Consider the following 18,898-nt stretch of genomic DNA (forward strand, 5'->3'; position numbering starts at 1 on the left):
CCTTGTGGCGGCACAGAGACCAAAGAGAGAAAGGGAAACACAGGCCCAAGACTCAGTTCAGAGCCCCTCTGACAGTAAAAATACAGGTTTCCCTTGACACTGAGTGTGACAGGAGTGGTGGGAACACACTTAGGCAGCCCCCTTGCCAAGAAATTGTTCTCGACCTTAAGCCAATCTAGCCTTAGCGACTTGACCAGACCTAGTGATGTCATGCCCCACAGCCCAGACTCCCACCACTCCAGAGGAAAGCCAGCTCCCCACCCCAAGACAAGCCCTGGGCTCTGACCACTTGACCCCTCCCAGAACCCCTCAAGGAAGGAATCTGCCCCAGACCATCCACTAGCACCTGGAAATAGGGCAGGTGGGGAGATGCTAGCCCAGAGGTCTGGTTTTGTGGAGGGGGAGGGAAAGGGAAGAGATCTATCTACCTTCCGGGGACCTCTGAGGAGGGGATAGGGCCGGTGCTTTTTCACATTCATGGAGAGGGCGGTAGTTAGGATGGAGAAGAGGGATTCCCAGAGCCCATCCTCCTCAGAGACATTTGTTCCCCATCTCCATCTCTGCCATGGAGAAAGGGGCCTAGAGGCAGAAGGTGGGGGACGGGGAGGAGTCATGCCCAAATGTGTCTGTTCAGCAGGTTCCCAGACCTCTGAGGCCTGAACCTCTCTTCCTGCAGCTCAGAGAGAAAGAAGAGGCAGGGGATGGAGAGGGTGTGATGAAGGGAGCTTCCTAAAGACCCACGGGGTGTATGGGCTGGGGGTTGGGGGAGACCCAAGCTTACATCCCAGTTTTGCGCACTAGAGGCAGCAGAGCTGCAGAGAGTGAGGGCGGCACCAAGCTCTCCCCCCCCACCCCACCCCAAAGCAGAGTCCTGGTTGGGCTCTCATGGGTTACAAGGGAGACCTGCAGTCTCCCACCCTGGGTCCAAAAGAGCCTCTGAGCTAGGAGGAAGGAGCCGAGAGAAGCTGTCAAGACCTGGGATGGCAGCGCACCCCTCCCCTTTCCTTCCGGCAGTGGTGGGACCCACCGGGGAGCCTGGAGCCCGGCATTAGCCAAGCAGGGCTTTGTGCTAGGGGCTTAGGGGGAAAGACGGTGGCGACGAAGGGGCTGGGGTCTCCTATACCACTCCACACTGGGCAGAGGATAGGGAGTAGTGCTAAATCTATCCTTCTGGAATGTGGGGCTCGCATTCCACAAACCCATGCAAGGAGTAGACACTGGGGGGTGGGGGGTGGGCCAGAGTCCTCCTTAGTGAATCGGTTCAAGGTCTCACTGTCCCCCCCACCCCCACCCCGCGCCCGCCCCCTGGTACTTTCTTGAAGGGCTGCGGTTTCCCAAACCTGCTCTGTGATCTGGCGGGAGCACTCTTTATTTGTGAAAGGGAATGGATAACTTAAACCGGCTTAATCCCATCCCCCGCTTGCCAAAGCTCTTGCCACAGTCTTTCCCTCCACAAGAAAAAATCTAGCACAAAACTCCCAACCTGACCTTAAACACCCCCCATTGAATAAAGAATTGGGGAGAAAGGAGGCACTCTGGGCATCGGGCTCTAGCTGAAAGGGTCTCTACTCCAGCTCTGGGGGCAGACAGCTTCCCCTCCACCACATCTTGTTCTCATTCTGCGCCCCTGACATCAGCCGCCGCCGGAATCTCCTTGTTGTGCCTCCAACCCGCGGGATGGGGGTGGGGGGGGGGTTAGACCTGGTCCCCGCCCCCCAACATCTCCTTCCAGGTCAGTAAAAACATCAGCCTTAAGGACCAGGTCAGGGGGGATCAGACCCTAGAATCAGCGCAAACTTTGTAGCGGGGGCAGAAGGGAAACCCAAGAGATTGCGGTCCCCCTCCCCCGTCCCCGCAGCTTCCTCCCCACCCCACCCCCCAAACTCAGAAACCAAACCCAGCTCGCTAACCGGCGGCGGGCGGAGTAGAGCTCCCAGGCTCCTGAAGCTTCCCACATCTGGACGATGACGACCCTCCCCTGCCCACATCTGGAGAGCAGCCAGCTGCAAACCAACGGGGCACGTCTCTCTTTTCCTGGCCTGGATCCCAGCCCCCCAAGGAGGACTGAGGTGTGTGTATCGAGGTGGGGCTCGCCTGGGGTTATCTGCCAAACCTGCTTGCGTCTCCGATTCCTCTCTGACGCCCCCTCCCCTCTTTAGCAGCTCCCTCTCATCTGCCCACATTCCAGGCTTACTTCTCCGACTCACCTGGCTTTTTGTCCCCTCCGGCGGCGCGGCCCGCCCCCCTGCGGACCCCCCCAGCCTGGCCGTCGTGCCCCGGAGGATATGGATTACAGACCGTGCGGAGACACCAGCTCCGCGGGCGGCTATCCTGGCTCAAGTAGAAGAAGACCACCGGGGCCAGCGCCGGGTATGGCAGCCCCTCCGCCTCGGAGTCCGCGCTGCCCGGGTCCTTTTCCGCCGACCCCGGCCCCGGCCGGCCCCCGGCCCCGGACAGGTCGTTGAGCCGCATGAAGCTCCGGGGTTGTCCTGACTCCTCGGCGCCCGCTCCATCCTCCTCCTCGTCCATCCTCTGGCCAGCCGGGGCCCGGGGCTGTCTCGAGAGGGGCGAGCGGCGCCCCTCAGAGGATGTGTCCTCACGCAACCGGGGGGCCCCGGAGGGGGCGCATCCGGGGGGCTCTAGGGCACAGGCTGAGCCCCCGGGAGGGCCAGTTCAGCCCAGCTCCCCCTGCCCGCAGGGGCATGCTGCTCGCGGGGCGCCGGGTCGCAGGGAAGCCCCGCCCGGCGCGAGTCCCGCTTCCCCAGGGCCCCTGGGGCCCCCCGGGCCAGCCGGCCGGCTCCCCCTCACTTTGTTCCGGTTTCTTCGCTTCGCGCCTAGGCTCTGGTCGCCCGATTCGGCACTACCTTCGGCGAAGCGGCCCCGAAAGGGGTAGAAAGAAGGGAGGCGCAAGGCGGGGGGTCCGGGGAGGGATGCCCCCTCTTCCCGCGCCGCAGCTGGAACAGGATCTAAGGGGTCAGCATCGTCCCGGCTCCGCGCCAGCGATGGCGGGGGGAGGGGAAGAGGGATCTCTTTGGGGGTGGGTTTGAAGGGGGTGGGGGCCGGCTCCTTCCTCCGCCCCGCGGCGGGCTCACAGTCCGGGAGGGGCGGGGAGACGGTGGGGGGCCGTCCCGGGCGGGGGTGGAGGCGGAGATGCCGCCGCCGCAGCCGCCGCGGTGGCTGCCGCTGCCGTAGCTGTCGCCGGCGCCACTGCCTCCTCCTCCGGCCGAGACGCGGAGAGAGCAAGCGAAAGCGGCGGCGAGGAGCCCGGCGCACACCACAGCTGGATCCCTCACTCCAACTTCAAGCCTCGGCCCCGCCTCTCCCCAGCCAGCCTCGCAGCCAATCACTGCGCACTGTCGGCCCTGAGCCGCACGCCCATTGGCCAGCCTCCGTGGCAGTGCGGGCGGGGGCGCCCTGGGAGAGAACCACAGCTGGAATCCGGTTCCCACCCCAAAGTCCAGGACCGCCTCTCTTCCTTCCCCTAGCCCTTGGGTCGGTTCCCGAAGGCCGGAGCCAATTAGACGGCTACCCAGACCGAACCCACTTTTCTATTGGCCGCTGGGGTCTCTGGGACTCCCCTGGAGGAAGCCCCGAGGAATCAGAGTATTCCGCACGGGGTCCTGGGATAGCACCGCCGGCCCCGGGCATCCTTTGTCCAAGACCCTAGAATTGGACCAGAGCCGGAGGGCGGGGCTCAATTCTCAGGCGGGCGTGGAGAAGGAAGGCTGGGGGTGCAGGGTGTGACCAGGGTCCCAGAGCAAAATACTGTGTATCCACCTGATTAATCTCACACCCTGGAGTCGAGTCTGGGAGCTTGACCGAGGAAGGGGAGGAGCGGAGCAGGATGTCCCAGAGGTAGGGCTTCAGGCTGGAGGGAGCCCTTCTTGGGGAAACAGGCGGAGCCAAGGAAAGGCAGGGTGGGCAAGGTCTGGGCGTGGCCTCCACCAAGCTCTTGGGCTTTTTCCTGCTCCCAGTCTACTCCTGCGATTTTGACCCTGACTTCCTAACCCTAACCCGCTACTCTGACCTCATGCTGACATTTTTGAGCTTCATCTTTTCTGTCCCTAGGGATCCATCCTGTGGAAGGTGTGCATCTCATGCGGGGGCTTCGCGCTAGAATACTTGGCCCCAGGCAGGTTACGCTGGACCCAGACTCCGGATTGCCAAGAGCAGCCGAGGAAGAGCTAGGCTCCCGCGAACGGACCTCGGGGGCCCCTCGTGTATGCGGGAGGGGGTGGAAGCCCAGAGTTGGGCTTTGCCAACTCTTAACCTGCATAGTTTCACCTATGCAGGGTGAAACTGTGCAAAAAGTTCCCCACTCCGTGCCTCAGTTTCTTCCTCTCGAGTTCTAGTATGGCTTATGGGGAGGCTGTCCGCCGGACAGGAGCTTTGCTGGGCTGCTCTCCTTGCGCACCTCCAGCCTACCAGGAGCGGATCCTCAAAGGTCTGCGGCGTCCTACGCGCGTGCGCGCACGTGCAGACCCCGGCTCTCGGTCCGCCTCACCTTCCCGAGTTCCCGGGCTCAGTCAGCTACTGCTCCTGCTCACCGCTGGCGCCACCTCAAAAGGCTGTGGGTACCCGGAAGGAGACCGTCGCGCTGGGCGCTGGGGTGAGGTGGGGCGGGGAGGGCATCGAGGATTAGACGTCGGGAAGCACTTCCCCACATCTGCGAAAGGTAGACACGGCGGAACCAAGAAGATTAGCCTCTTCCGAGCGTTTGGGGCGCACACGCCACTGCGGAGAGGCAGAGGAATGGACCAGATGACCTCCCGCGCCCTCCTCCCCGACTCCCCCGCGTTCTGCGCTCCCCCAAGGCTGCGCCACCCACGCAGCCCCAAGTGCACCTCCCGGGTGGGCGGGTTGTGGAGAGTGCGGTGAGGAGGGCATAGCGGCGGCTGCGCGGTCGCCTCCCTGGTTGCCCTTTCGCCGGATCCGGGCACCGAGTTGTGCAAATGAGGCCGGGCTCATTTGCATTTCATGCTAATGAGCAGCTCTCTTAAGTGCCTTTCCCTCCTGGCGGGAGTCTCTGCTCTCATTCTGTGTGTGCCAGAGTCTTGAACTCACAGCGGTCTTCTGGGAGAGGGACCTATTTATGGTTGGCTCCACGTGTCTGACACCTTCTTCCCTCCCGCCAGTCGCAGTCTGCCAGGTCAGACTGCCTTTTCCGGACAGGGTCAAGAGGTCCTAGGGAGGGTGAATGACTCTAATCACCCCTTCTTTGCAAAGAGGAAAATGAGGCCAGAGAGGCTTGCCCAACCCAATGGTCAAGTTTCCTGGTGGTCAGCAGGCCCCACACCTTCATCCATCATCCAGACCACCCTCGTCTCTGGGCCAAACTCTGTCCTAGAACATACCCAGAAAGGGGGGCAGACACAAGCACCATCTGGACAAATCGCGACCCACATTTATTTCCCTGGGCTAGAGGCCTGGGGTGACCTGCCACCTAAGGCATTCTGGTGTCTGGGCAGGGCACCAGGGGACTCTGACATCCCTGTCACAGCTGCTCACTATTAACCTGAGTGGGAGAGGGGAGAAGAGAGGCAGGACTCACAGAGAAGGCCAAGCAAGCCCTGAAACCATCTTTAGCTCCCACCCTCCAACGCTCAGCTCTGACATCATCTCCTCAGTGTGGCCTTCTTTCAGCAAATATTGCAGTGCCTAAGTGCCAAGGTGCTGAGGACACAGTACTGAGCCAGACAAGTGTCTGGAACCTCATAGCACTTTGCCCAGGCTGGGATTATATGTTTATGTTTGTAATAATTAAACGATTGTTTCCCCCTCCGGGCTCTATGTTTCCTGAGGGCAGTGGCTATGTCCATTTTGCTCACCAGGACCTCATCCTGCATTTGGCACATAGTAGGTGCTTCATAAATCTGTTAGATTAATAATTTCAGGCAGGGAGAGGTAGTGAGAGGGGTGAAAAAAAATATTTTTGGAGCCTCAGTTTTCCAACAAAGAAGTTAGGCCTAAGCGTTGTCTAAGATCTCTTCTGGGTTTGAAAGATCACCCTCATATAGGCCCTATTCTGTCAGTCTCTCCAGCCCCTCCAGCTCCTTCAGCTCTCTCCCCTTTCAACCTCCCTCACAGCCTGGCTGGCTTCCTCAGGAACCAAGATAATCTTCCCATCTGTGATACTGTCTGCTCAGCGATGATACATTGTCCTATTTAGTCATGTCACAGCCTTGGGAGTTGGGTGGTGGTTGTCCCATTTTTTAGATAAGGAAACCGAGGCGCAGAGAGATGAAATTACTTGAGTGACTGCCCAAACCTCGAGGCTATGTCTCCAATGGCCTTGGCCCACAGCTCCTTCAGGACAGTCCTGCCGGCAGAGCAAGGAGCATAGCCAAGAGCGACCCTCACGAGGAAGAGAGATTGCAGACTTAAAATCCCACATCTGAGCAAGACTTATGTTTAGCTTTGCTCTTTTTAGAAAATGCAAACACTCCCCAGAGAATTAACCTTCAAGGCCCTGACTCCTTTCTCTGAACCCAGGTACAGAATCCCAGTGTCAGGTGCATGCCTTGTACCAGCAGCAAAGAAAGAAGAGACAGAGCAGAAGGAAGATCGGAAGGAGGGACAGAAGATGCCAAATGCACCCTCCCTCACAGCCACGCCTGTACCTCCTGGGGGAAGAGGAAGCCTGAGTAGTGTTTATTGTACCCTGAAGGTCTAGATGTGTTGAGAAGTCTCAGGCCAGTCTCTTACCCTTTCTGGGCTCAGAATATCTTTATCCATATGAAGCCAAAGGTACCTGCCTTGCCACTTCATTCATTCATGAGGGTCATTGGGACTACAGAGACAAGAGAACTTTGCAAACTGCCTAGATCTTTCCAGAGCCAAGACTTGAGCTGCCAAAAAGGCCACCTGTTCTGTACCATGCTCCACTCCCCCTTCTTGCTGCCCCCAGACCAGGCTCCACTTGCCCAGCCTTCAGATTTCCTGGCAAAGCTGAGCAGGCTCCAGCCAGAAAGAAGACAGCTAACCTTGTTGGCCAGAGCTCTAATCCCCTCCAGATGGGCCGGTGGCTTGCACTGAGGGCCCAGCTACACAGATAAACCCTAGTCCCAGTGACCATGTGTGGCTGTGTGTGACCGTGCCCAAGGGGTGACCAAGGTCCTCAGCAGATCTTGGAATGACTCAGTCCAGTCTCCCAACTCCTTCCTGCCCCACTGCTGACAGCCCCACAAGTGGTGGCTTCATTCGGGTTTCATGTCCAGCAGCCTCTTTTGGCTGTATGTAGTGCTTGGCTTTGGAGCTACTAGGGTAGGTAGCCAAGCTCAGCAGACCCTTGAAGGTCTGGGGTAGGGGGGCAGCTCCATCCCCTCCTCCCTGTCAGCCTCAACACCCTACACCTGCCTTCTCAAAGCACGCTTCCTAGTCTCCTCCCCACAGTGGAAGCTAGATGAGATTTCTGGGGCCTGTGAAGAGGTAGGTGCTAAGAATGGGACTTGTGCGCATCTCCTAACATTGAGGGGACAGGAGGAGGTCACAGAAAAGCGCTGGCTTTCCCTGCAGCAGGAAGGACTCAGATTTGAAGAGAAACTTTCAACCCAATAGATATTCCAAATGAAAGAGAACTCTTTTCCTGGCCTGGCTTGTGTGAAAGCAGGGGGATGGACAATATGACCTCCTGTGGGAAGGCTTTGGCTCCATCCTGGTGAAGCTGGGGGCTGGATGGATACTCTAAAAGAAATATCCTTGTTCCTGATAACAGCAGCTACCGCAATGTACTGGAGCATGTGCAAATGTCATCATTTCATGAAAAATAGAAGTTCATAAAAAGCATCCTTCTGCCCCTTACCCAGCTTAAAACAAGAGGAGACAATGGGAAGGTGGAGGGCAAGTCCCTTGCTTAGCTCACCTGAGGGCAAGGATTGGCACTTCCCCTCCTGGGCAAGTCCACACCCCTATCCCCACTCCTGGCAGTTTCACTCAGGGCGCAATCACCACAGCAGAGGACAAGATCAGCCTTGTCCTTGAAAGTAAAGGAGGAATGCAAGAAGGCAGAGGGGTAAGTTAGGGGCTCCCAGAGGAAGGAGCCCTGAGCTACTAGTTCGCAGGCTGGAGCCCGAGGCCCCTCTCACAAGCAAAGCCAAGGCCCTGAGGTTACCACGGGACGCTGTTAGGTTTATTCCAGGATAGGTGGGTGCCCATGGGGGAGGGGGACAGCGAGGATGGCCGAGGCCACCTGGTGACAGGGTGCCCACGGATGGCCTCAAGCTCTGTAGGGCCCCTCAGGGCCCAGTCTCTGGTCAGTTAGGGAGCTCTGCCTCCTGCCCCAGCTCCAGCCCGAGGGGGACAAGGCAGTCACTGATGTAACAGTTTGCGCAGTTCGCTGGGCTCGGTGACAGGCATGGAGCAGGCTTGATTCTCACACACGTAGGCAGTTGCCCGGTCTTCTAGCCGTCGCAGGGTATTCAAAAAGGGCAGCTGGCGGGACAGAAAGCTTGAGGGGTCCCCATCGGCCAGAATCAGCACCTGGGGTGGCGGCAGAGGAGAGAGTCACCTGGAGCTACTGGGACACTAGGAGGGCCCACTGGAGGGTTTCCTTCCCTCGGGCCTTCAGAAGACAAGATATTAGGGAGCAGAGGTGGGGAGGGTGGGGCTGGGCTCACAGATGCAAACCTTGTTAGGGATGTAGATGGAGTGGACACACTGCACCAGAGCCTTGGTGTCCTTGGCCTGGGGGTCTCCGCAGATGACAATCTGGCCGCAACGGAAAGGTAACTCCAATGTCAGGTACATGGGGGCTGCACCCAGACCTACTAGGGCTTCCCTATTCTCCCTCCACCCCCTTATATCCTTAAGAAGGAATGGGACTCAGCTCAGCATCCCCCAGACCAGCTGCCAGGAGGCTGCCTCAGATTCACTGCTTAGCAAGTGGGGATATGTGTATGTACACGCATACACACACACACACACACACACACACACACACACACACATGGAGGCAGAGATATATAGGCGAACATGCAAATGTAAGCAGGCAAACCTTAACATGGAGCATACACATGCAGACAGGCAAAAATACACTGGAAAACACATCAGCACACAGAAAGGCAGACACACAGTCACATATCTCCAGATACCCACATACAGCAATAATGCACACAGGGACACACATGCAGATAAGTATATATCTGCACGCTAGCAGACCCATTTATACAGATACACGGACACAGAGAAACACTGTACCAACCACAAGGACCCACCAACCACAGGGATCCCTGCCTCCTGCCCCTACTCTGAGAGCCTCAGTCACAAGCACTCACAGAGGCTCCTGCCTGTGCCAGAGGCCTGTCTCAGACTCACACAGGTTCTTCCACCTGCACAGAGCAGCCCTTACAAATGTTCCTGTGGAGAACCTGCACACACACGCCTAGATGGCCACCCACTCACAGACCTGAGCTCTGGAGGGACAGTCCCAGGAGCACCAACCCCCGTGTCCCCATCCCCCACTTCAGTCCCAGCTCCCTACCCACCCAGGGTCTCAGCCTAAGCGCCCTCACCGCCCCCTACCTGCTTGAGGGTCTGCTGGTGGGCCAAGAGGGCACGGACCATCTCAGGCAACGCCACGGGGACACGGCGCATGCGCTCAGAGAAGGCAGTCAGCAGGCACACACACTTTTCCATCCAGTCCTTGTGGCCCGTGAAACCATGCAGCCGAAGCAAATTGTGGGCCGACACGGAGTTGGCGCTGGGCTCTGCGCCATCCTGGTCTGCAGAGCGCAGGGGTCGGCAGCCATGAGTGAAGATCACTGGGTCCCAGGACCCTGCCCCAGGGTTGTGGCCAGGACGGAGAAGAGTCTCTGCCCACCCGCCCCGGCCCGGGTCTGAGTGGAATGCCGGCACCAGCAGTTACAGATCCTTTGCTCTCTCACACACATACTCCATCCACTTCCTTGCCCCTGGCTGAACTGTTGGTCTCCCAGCTCCCCCATCTCACTGCTGACACCTCTATCCAACCACCAGGCTGCTGGAGCCAGAGTGGCATCCTCCTTGCCCCTCCCTCCCTCTCACACCTCCCACTTCAAATTCCTCCACAAGACTGCTGGGTCTGCAGCCAGAATAGACCCAAATCCTTCCACTTCTCCCATCTCACACTTCTCCCTTGTCCAGATCTTCGTCAGCGCTTGCTCGGACTAAATGCCATTAACAGACGCCTAACTGGTCTCCCTGTTCCCCCTGCCTCCATTCCTTCTCTACCATCAGCCATGGTGACATTCTTAGATCTAACCAGAGCAGGTCACAATCCACTTAAAACCTTTCAGAGCCTTCCACTCCTTGCCACACCTACAAGACCCTGAAGGGTGCTAGCCCTTTGTTCACATGCTGGCCTCAGCCCCTATCTTCCATGTCACAGGCTGCCCCCCACCCCAAGTTCTCTCACAGGCTATTCTCTCTGTCTGAAATCCTTCCCCAGCTCTCCACAATCACACAGCCCCATCTTGCCTTGGTTAAGTGACACCTGTCAATGGTTTAATCTGACCTCCCTCCAGCTGAGTTGGGTCTCACTGTTGTTCCCTCTCAGAGCCGTCCATTCATTCAGCTAATGTTTATTGAGCACTATGTGCCAGGCCTGTGCTAGACTCAAGATACAGCAGTGACAAAGTCCTGTTCTCAAGACACTAATATTTGGTGGGAGAGAGAGAGACCATTAACAGGCCAGACACATCAGGTGATGGTAAGCACTACTGAGAAAAGTCAGGGGACAGGGTGCAGAATGGATGCCTCCTACTTCTTCACGGCACTCACAGTTTTAACTAGGCATTCGTGTGTGCATTTCTGCATTAAGTATTAGTTGTCTCCCCTACTACACTGTAAGCTTCATGAGGGGAGGGACCAAGTTGGCTTTGTTCAGTATATGAATCCAGGCATGCCAGTTACTGTGCTAAGCATAGTCACAGAATAGCTAAACTAATCTTTATGTCAACCCTATAAGGTAGCACCAACATTAGCTCCATCTGGCGTATTGAGAAACTGAGATTCTGAAATATGACAAGCCCAAAGTCACTCGGTTAGTAAGTGGTAGAGACGTGAACGCAGGAGGGCCTGGCACCTGCCCATGCCGGCTTTTCACCACCACACTGAGCTGATATCCCTCCCCCAGGGAAAACCAAGCCTCAGTTGGGTCCAGGAAACCAGGCCAGCTCTGCACGCCCCCGCCTCGCACTGACCGTCCTTCAGGCGCAGGGGCAGGCCAGCCCCCAGCTCAGCTTCACTGCAGAAGTAGCCGCCACCCCGAGAGTCCCAGAACAGCTTGTCCTGCGTGTCCTGCAGCCGCAGAGCCCACTCGAGCCATGCGCTCTCTAGTGAGGCCTCGTACAGGTCCAGCAGGCCCCGTACTACGAAGGCGTAGTCCTCCAGGAAGCCCCAACAGGGCGGGTTGCTGGAGGGACAGGCATCAGGGAAGGGGAGAGAGGGGTTTTTACAAAGGATGCCCTTTTCACACATTCTTTCATTTAACCCTCAAAATACCTTTAGCCCATTTCCCAGATAAGCAAGTGGGCCCAGGGAGGTTAAGAGTTTGAAGCAGGCAGATGGCAGAACCAAGATTGGAGTCTACCCGGAGTGGGGAGAGGGGCAGAGATAGGCCTGGGGTATCCAGAGAGACAAGCCTTCCCCAGCTGCCCGGCCCCGCACCTGTGCTCCACTGTCCCTCCAGAGCCTGCATAGCAGGTCCTCATCAGGCGGCCACTGGCCACATCAAACATGTGCCGCTTCAAGAACTTGGCACCGTTGGTGGCATAGTTGACCAGCCTCTCCATGCCCAGGACAGCCCCGGTGATGGCATAGCCAGACACCATCAGTCCTGGAGGAAAGAGACATCAGTATCAGTGAGAAGGTGGCTAAGGCTCTCCGGGCATGTCCCCCCTAACCTCCCCTAAGTCTCAGTGCCTCTCTGGAACAATGCGGTGACTGAGTACGACTTGGACTCTAGCACCAGACAGGACTGGGCTCCTGGCCCATGTGTGACCTTGGGCAAGTTACTTAAATTCTCTTAGCTTCAGTTCGCTCATTTGCAAATTGAGATAAAAAATCTGATAAAGGAAGAATTAATATTCAGCAGATGCCTGACACACAGAAGAGACTTTGTGAAGGGAAATTCTATAAGTAGGATCAGGCCTCAGACACGGCTGCCCCACCATTCCAGGCGGCCAGCATTTTGCTGTCCAGGTGTGGCTTTGGCCGATGTTTCCGGGCCTGGAAGAGCTTCTCCAGCCCTGTATTGAGCAAGGTCCGTATAGCTTCCACATCCAAGCCAAAGCGGGCAGCGGTCAGCTCCAGCGAATACCGGACAGTCAGCACGTTCTGGCCCTGCAGCTCCCCCTTGGGGTCCTGAGGAAAACAGCCCTTGTCTGAGAGAGTCCACTCGCCTGCACGCCTGTCTGGCTTCAGGACCCCTCCAGTATCCCCAGGAATCCTCACCTGATTGGGGCTGATGTTGCCGGCCTCCGTGAGCCCATAGTGCTTCATAAGGAGCTGGCCCGAGGTCAGTGGCTCGGTGGCGCCATGCACAGATTCTGGGAGTAGCTGCTGGACCTCTTTGACTGTCCACACATAAAAGGCGCCCTCTTTGGGCCGCATGCCCCGCTCTGGGGGCGAATCTGCATCCTCTGCGCTGTAGAAGCCTCCAGACTGTGGGGAGGGGAGAGTTGGCTGGCCCCCGTCTTTTGGGCAGTGGAGTCCCCGAGCCCTCCCGCAGCCAGGCCCGCCTGCCTCAATGGACACATACCCGGTGACTCAGGTTCCGAGATACATACTGCAGGATGCCTTTGGCAACATCTGAATAGAACTCGTCACCAGAGATCTGAGGAGGAGGAAGGAGGCTATCAACAGAGGTCCCTGGGTTGGCCTAGGTAGAGGGGGCAGTTAACGTTCTCCCAGGAGGGTGGGGAGGCAGCCTGGGTAGTGGGCATATATAGGAAGGGGTTAGAGGTGAGGTCAAGGGGGAACCACAAGTCACTGGGAAGGGCCTGGGAGGGGCAGCCATGGGTAGGTAGACAGGCTGGGGTCAGGGGTCACCTGGAAGGCCTGTGAATAGGCCACTGCGAGCTGCCCCTGGTCGTACAGCATCTTCTCAAAGTGGGGGACATGCCACTGGCGGTCCGTGGAGTAGCGATGGAAGCCCTATACCAGGTGAGACACGGGGCTGGAGGCCGATCCCAGCCTCTGCCCCCACCCCACTGCCTCCTGCTGCCCCCTCCAAGGAGTGCCTAGCCCCCTTCACCTGCCCCACGTGGTCTCGGATGCCTCCATTGGCCATCATTTTCAGGGTGTGCAAGGCCATCTGCTGGGCCCGAGAGCCATCCTGGGTGAGTCGATGGCTGAGCCAGTAGGAGAACAGGAAGTTCAGGATCACTGTTGGCACCAAGAATACATGGGTGAAAGAACGGAAGTGGGGGGCAAGGGCCACAGATCTGGGTGGTCAGCAGGCCTTTGGCCAGGCCGGGGTTAGGAATTCACTCAGTAGGCAGTCTCTGACAGGCTTAGGGTCAGGAACCTGGTCAGTGATCAACCCAGAGAACAGAAGATCAATATCCAGGTCAGTGTTGGGGTCACCACTAAGACCAGAAGTCAGATATTCATTAGATAGCTACTGACAGGTTGGGGGAAAGGAAAATAGGTTAACGAATGACCAAGCCAAGGGTCAGAAAATTATTGACCAGGACAGGCATCAGAAGGCCAGACTGGGGTGGGGTGGGTATGGTGGGGACACTGACCTGGTGTAGGGAACTTGGGGGCCTCAGCAAAGCCACCATACTCCTCATCATAGCCCTCATCCAGCTGCTGGAAGCAGCGGCTGTTCATGGTGGCAGCAGAGGGTGGCAGCTGGCGGTCACCGGTACTAATCTCTGACCGGGCAAGCAGAGCTGTGGTGACACGCTGGCTGTTTTCTAGCAAGGTATTCTTGTTCTGTTTCCACTGAGCGAGACAGGGGCAGACCTGGAGGTCAGCATGGGATTCCCTCGCCCTTGACCCTTGCCCCACCCCAAAGATACCTACCTGCTCCCGTATTCTCAGCAACACTGTGCGGAAGCCAATTCGGGTCAAACCATCCTCAGGGGGGAAATAAGTGCCCCCTACAAAGGGCTGGAGGTTGGGAGTCAACCACACATTCATGGGCCAGCCCCCACCACTACTGGTGGCCTGGCAGAGAGAGGACGAAGGTGAGGGGAATAGTCCGCTATGCAGAGACAATCCTCCCTATGGGAAGACCACTCACCTGCACAAAGGTCATATACACCTTATCCACATCTGGCCGCTCCTCCCGATCTACCTTCACACTGACAAAGTCCTCATTGAGCAGGCGGCCAATCTCCTCATTTTGGAAAGATTCCTCCTCCATCATGTGGCACCAGTGGCAGGTGGAGTACCCCACTGGAATGGGGCCATGGGACCACCGGGGGCACCGTGACTGGTCAGAGGGATGCCAGCCAAGAGGCCCCAGCTGAACCAAAGAGGCCCTGACCTCTGGTTTCCTGGGAGGCCCCAGGCCTGGACCACCCTTACCCTATCCATTACCACTACCCTCCCGCACCCCAAGGAAGGTGGTGGGTGCATTACCTGAAAGGAAAATTGGCTTGTTTTCTTTTCTTGCCTTGTCGAAGGCTTCCTGTCCCCAGGGGTACCTAGGCCCAGCAGGGTGAGGCATCATACTCGGCCTGGGTCGTAAGAGGGACCGAGAGCCCAGCTGCCCCGGGAAGTGTTTCAGGAGAGGTACTCACCAATCCACAGGGTTGTACGCATGTTGCAGGAGGTAGGGTGACTTCTCATTGATCAGGCGGTTGGAGACCTTCTGGGGCATGGACTGGGAGCAGTTGGTGCGACTTCCCTTCCCTCCAGCAGGCATGGGCACTGAACCATTGGCCGTGACACTTCGGTCCTTGTCCCGGGAAGAACTACCCCTGGCATGGGCAGGTAGGTGAGGCCAGGGGTCTTCCCCCACCATCCCAGAGGCCCAATCCACTCCACCCTGCCCTCTGGCGCCCCTCCTGGAACCCCTTGCTCCCAACTCAACCTACCTTTCTGAACCACGGGGGAGATTGTGGCCTTTGTGCTCCCCCTTGTGTTTGGGGGGGGGTGAAGAAAGGTGGCTCATTGGGGGCACCCTGCCAGGTTAGTCTCCCCCAACCTCTCAGACCTGGCGGTGGGAAGGATGATGACTGTGAGGTCAGGGTGAGTCACAATGGGCAGAATGGTGGTTCAGGCTCCATTCTCTCCCCTCAACTGGGCCCCCTCCCCAGGGTGTTGGCGCTGGAGGTGTCTCTCTGGCATGACCGAGTGCGTGATCAGGGCAGGAAGGCCACTCACTGCTGGTGGCTGGAAGAAGAGTTGGGTCTGGACTGAACCAGGTGAGGGGCAATGAGAAGAAAATCAACAGAGGGGACACCCTCACTCAACACTGACCCACTGGGCACTTTTTTGGGTCAGGTCCTGTACCAGACCTCCAGAATCCTCCAGGTTATCAGAAACTGGCCTTGATCTCAGGGTGCTCAGCCTAGGAGGGTGGCGATGAGGGGCAGACCTAACTAATGACAGGTCCCTGCAGCAATTAAGACTGCGACAGGGTGCTGTTGACAAGGACCCTTTAGCTCAGCATTGGGGTTCAAGGAAGGCTTACTGGAGGTGATGTCAGAACAGAATCCCAGGGAGCTAGCCCTGCAGCCAGAGGGGAAGGAAAAGGAGGAGAGAATGACAGGACAGCGTTACCGCCCAGTGCCAGGAGCAGATTAGGGGGACGGGTGGGGTAAGGTATGAGGGAGTAGCTGGGCAGGGACTGAGGACCCGTGCTCGGATGTCCGGCCCTGGGGACCCGCAGGCGCAGGCCCGCCGCAGCAGCCCACTCGCCCGCCTGTACCTGCGGCTCGTGGCGAGGCCTGGCACGGCGCGGGGCAGCAGGAGGCTGCGGCACAGCCAGACGCGCGCGCCCAGCATGACTGCTCCAGGCCGTGGGCCTGGGCGCCGCCTACTGGAAAGGAAGTAGGGTGGGAGGCCGCGAGGGGCGGGCCCAGGCACCGACCCAACCCGGGACGGGTCTTCGCCCAGACTCTGAGCCGGTGGCTGGTCTCCGAGCGTCACCCTGTGGCCAAGCGCGGGATTGCAGGCCGGATGACCCGAGCTTGGGAGGACCCGGGTCTCTGCGCAAAATTGGAAGGACTCAGCTGGACCTAAACCAACTGCCTGAGGGAGAATAACCGTCGTGAGGAGAACATGGAGGTCTGTGAAGATTCCAGGGCCATGGAATGCCAGAGCCTCGGCTTATTTTGTCCAACCCTTGCCCATTTTACAAATGAGAAATGAGACTGGAACAGTAGGTATGGCTTATCTAGGCCCATCCAGCCAGTGAGCTTTGCCTATGTGCTGCCTTCCCATCTCAAGGTTCTGCTCAAATCCCACCCACTCCAGAAAGTCTTCCCTGACTAATAATGATGAAGCCAACTTTATGTCCTATCATATACTTTACATACTTGTTTCATTTGTTACATGCTGCCGATATTTATTGAGCGCCCACTGCCTGCCTGACACTCTCCTAGATATGATGGAGGGCAGAGGGACTAGGCTCCTGCCCTTATGTTGCTCAGAGTCTGATGAAGGAGGTAGAAACTAATCCGACAGCAATACAAATGAATGTACAACCACCCACTGTGAGAAAAGCCATGACTAAGTATAACAAGGAACCTGGTCTTGTGGGAATGGCAAAGGGGCAAGGCTTCCCTTTGGAAATCACATCTGTGTAGCATCCATCTAGAGGATGGAATCTGTAGAGGGCATCACAAGGGAGTGCTGGGGAAGCAGGAGGAACAGATGTGCAAATGCCCTGTAACATAGCAGTAAATCAAGGCTGAGGAACTGCAGAAGGCCAGCCTGGCTGCAGGACAGAGCAAAGGGAAGAGTGTCAGTAGATGAGGTTGAGTTTGGTGGGGAGGGCAGAGGCCAGGTCTTGGAGGGACTCATGAACTGTGAGAAGTTTTGGTTATTAATGAGATCAGAAGAAAGCTGTAGGAGGGTTTTATAGTCAGAGGAGTGACCTTGCATTTTGGAAAAATCCCTTTAGGTTCCCGGTGGAGAATGGGCTGGAAAAGGGGTAACAGGAGTGGTCAGGAGGCCAGAGTAGGACTGGGAGAATTGGTGGAGGTCTGCACCAGGTAGAGGTGGACATAGAGAGATTGGGATGGGCTTGAGGTCCATAGAGGAGGAAGCATTACCAAGACTGGTGGTGAGGAAGAAGATGGCAAGAGTGATTTGCAGAGTGGGATTTGTGCTGCATGGTGGGGCCATTTTCTGAGGAGGGGGCACAGGAAGAGGCTCGGGTGGAGGTTCATGAGGTCATTTTTGAATATGTTGGTTTGAGGCGCCCTTGAGACATACATGTGAAGATTACAAGGCTCTAGAATGCAGAGGTTGGTGGGAGAGGGGAACTGGGGGTGTCCAGTGTGGACACAGTGAGAACGTGGGAGAGATCATCCAGAGAGACTGCAGGGAGAGGAGAGACGCAGGCTCAGGCCTGGGCTCGGAGAACACAGGAGCGCACCTGTGAAGGACACAGAGAGGAAATGGCCAGAGCGTCAAGGGAAAACCAGGAGAGGGTGGTGCCCTAGAGGCAAAGGAACAGAGAGTTGTAGCAAGGGCGGGTTCCCATAGCCAGACTGGTATGGGACAGAAAAAGGTCCACTGGTTTCAGCAACATGGAGGTCATTAGTGGTCTTGGTGGACAGTGTTCCATTGAAGTGAGGTTGTCAGCAGAGGCTGGTGGAGTGGGTTGACGGGGGAGGGGAAGGAAAGGGGATAGAGAGAGATAAGATGGGCACTTGATGTAAGGAGAAGGACACTTTCAAGACGGCTGAGGCTAATCATGACAAATACTTAGGGGAAGGATCTGGTTGAGCGAAGGCAATTGATGATGTGAAAGAGACAGGAGATCTCTGAGCAGGTAGGGTGGTGAGATGGCAAAAGGATTAGTCTGGTGGGTGTTCCCCGAAAGGAATGAGAATAAAATTAGAGAACGGGAAATCTGCCTTGAATGTGGAGGAATTTGGGGTGATGGCAGCCCCCAAAGTGTGACCATGAGCAAGGATAGCTGAGAGATCAAGGGGCAGTAAGATCATCTTCTTGAACAATGGAGTCACGTTGGATTGAGCAAGATCTGGGTCAAAAGAGACTCTGAGCCAAGACTGAAGCATGGCAAGAATGAAGTGGAACAAAGCCCCAGGCAGGGAAGAGATAGAACAGCCTAGTGGCTTCAGCCTCCGAGGAGGAGGGGTCTTAAAGGACGAAAATGGTCTGGTAGAGGCTATGGAGAGCAAGGCTACCAACCACTTCTTTGTGGAAATCAAAACAAAACCTCTTGGGAGAGAGGGTCAAAGAAGCCATGTCTGGACAGAGAGCCATTTTATAAGAAGAGGAGGGCCCAAGTCGGGGAGGGGCGAAGGGTGGGTCAGTGACCAAAGATGGAGACCTCTCATGTTTGTGTGGCAGAAGACAGATGAGGGCTGGACTCTGGGCAGTGTCTGGCAAACCAGGAATAAGAGGATATGGTAGGTTCATTCCTCATGGTTAGTCTCTGAAGAAGGTGGTCCCAGGCCAAATGGACAGTGGCCTGGGAGGAGCCACATAGCAACCTCATAAGGAAGTAACTCTTCCCATTTGACAAGGAAACAGAGGCAGAGTCATAAAGAGGTTAAGTAATTTACTCAAGGTCAGGGAGCATAACCACTTATTACTAAGTGATTATTATTATTATTATTATTATCATCATCATCATCATCATCATCATCATTACTATTAAATGCAAACCTTGGAACAGAGTTTTGAACTTTGCCATTCTGACTCCTAAGTAGGTGCTCTTGTCCATCCTGCATGTAACAGCCAAGATAGGACTCCCTCCCTCCTTCCA

General features: G+C 56.8%; 2 protein-coding genes across 17 annotated transcripts in view; both read right to left on the reverse strand.

Annotated features, from left to right (window-relative positions):
- The window catches only part of CACNA1G (calcium voltage-gated channel subunit alpha1 G), a 62,330-nt gene extending 59,261 nt beyond the window's left edge, over positions 1–3,069 (reverse strand). For 5 of the 12 annotated variants that reach the window (XM_023533555.1, XM_023533556.1, XM_023533564.1 and 2 more), the window contains exon 1: positions 2,288–3,069. In XM_023533555.1, coding sequence (XP_023389323.1) covers positions 2,288–2,529 — 242 coding nt within the window. In that variant the 5' untranslated portion in view covers positions 2,530–3,069. The remainder of the gene's footprint in view (positions 1–2,287) is intronic. The other 7 variants (XM_023533559.1, XM_011365050.2, XM_023533558.1 and 4 more) reach the window with 3 other exon arrangements.
- A 5,037-nt stretch (positions 3,070–8,106) lies between these two features.
- On the reverse strand, positions 8,107–15,980 carry SPATA20 (spermatogenesis associated 20). 5 transcript variants are annotated; one of them, XM_023533576.1, is made up of 18 exons: positions 15,863–15,980; positions 15,316–15,347; positions 15,027–15,145; positions 14,730–14,909; positions 14,569–14,633; positions 14,228–14,382; positions 14,008–14,151; positions 13,725–13,926; positions 13,232–13,362; positions 13,027–13,131; positions 12,737–12,811; positions 12,430–12,639; positions 12,147–12,339; positions 11,644–11,812; positions 11,178–11,389; positions 9,520–9,719; positions 8,626–8,706; positions 8,107–8,478 (listed from the first exon to the last, which is right to left on the reverse strand). In XM_023533576.1, the coding sequence occupies exons 3-18, from the start codon at positions 15,101–15,103 to the stop codon at positions 8,308–8,310; spliced, it is 2,370 nt and encodes a 789-aa protein (XP_023389344.1). In that variant the 5' UTR covers positions 15,104–15,145; positions 15,316–15,347; positions 15,863–15,980; the 3' UTR covers positions 8,107–8,307. The 5 variants fall into 5 exon arrangements, with proteins under 5 accessions (XP_023389344.1, XP_011363353.1, XP_023389343.1 ...); XM_011365051.2 differs by lacking the exon at positions 15,316–15,347; XM_023533575.1 differs by having other exon boundaries at positions 15,027–15,324.
- Positions 15,981–18,898: the final 2,918 nt, after the last annotated feature.

Source organism: Pteropus vampyrus, unplaced genomic scaffold (genome assembly GCF_000151845.1).
Source record: "Pteropus vampyrus isolate Shadow unplaced genomic scaffold, Pvam_2.0 Scaffold104, whole genome shotgun sequence".
Lineage (NCBI taxonomy): Eukaryota > Metazoa > Chordata > Mammalia > Chiroptera > Pteropodidae > Pteropus > Pteropus vampyrus.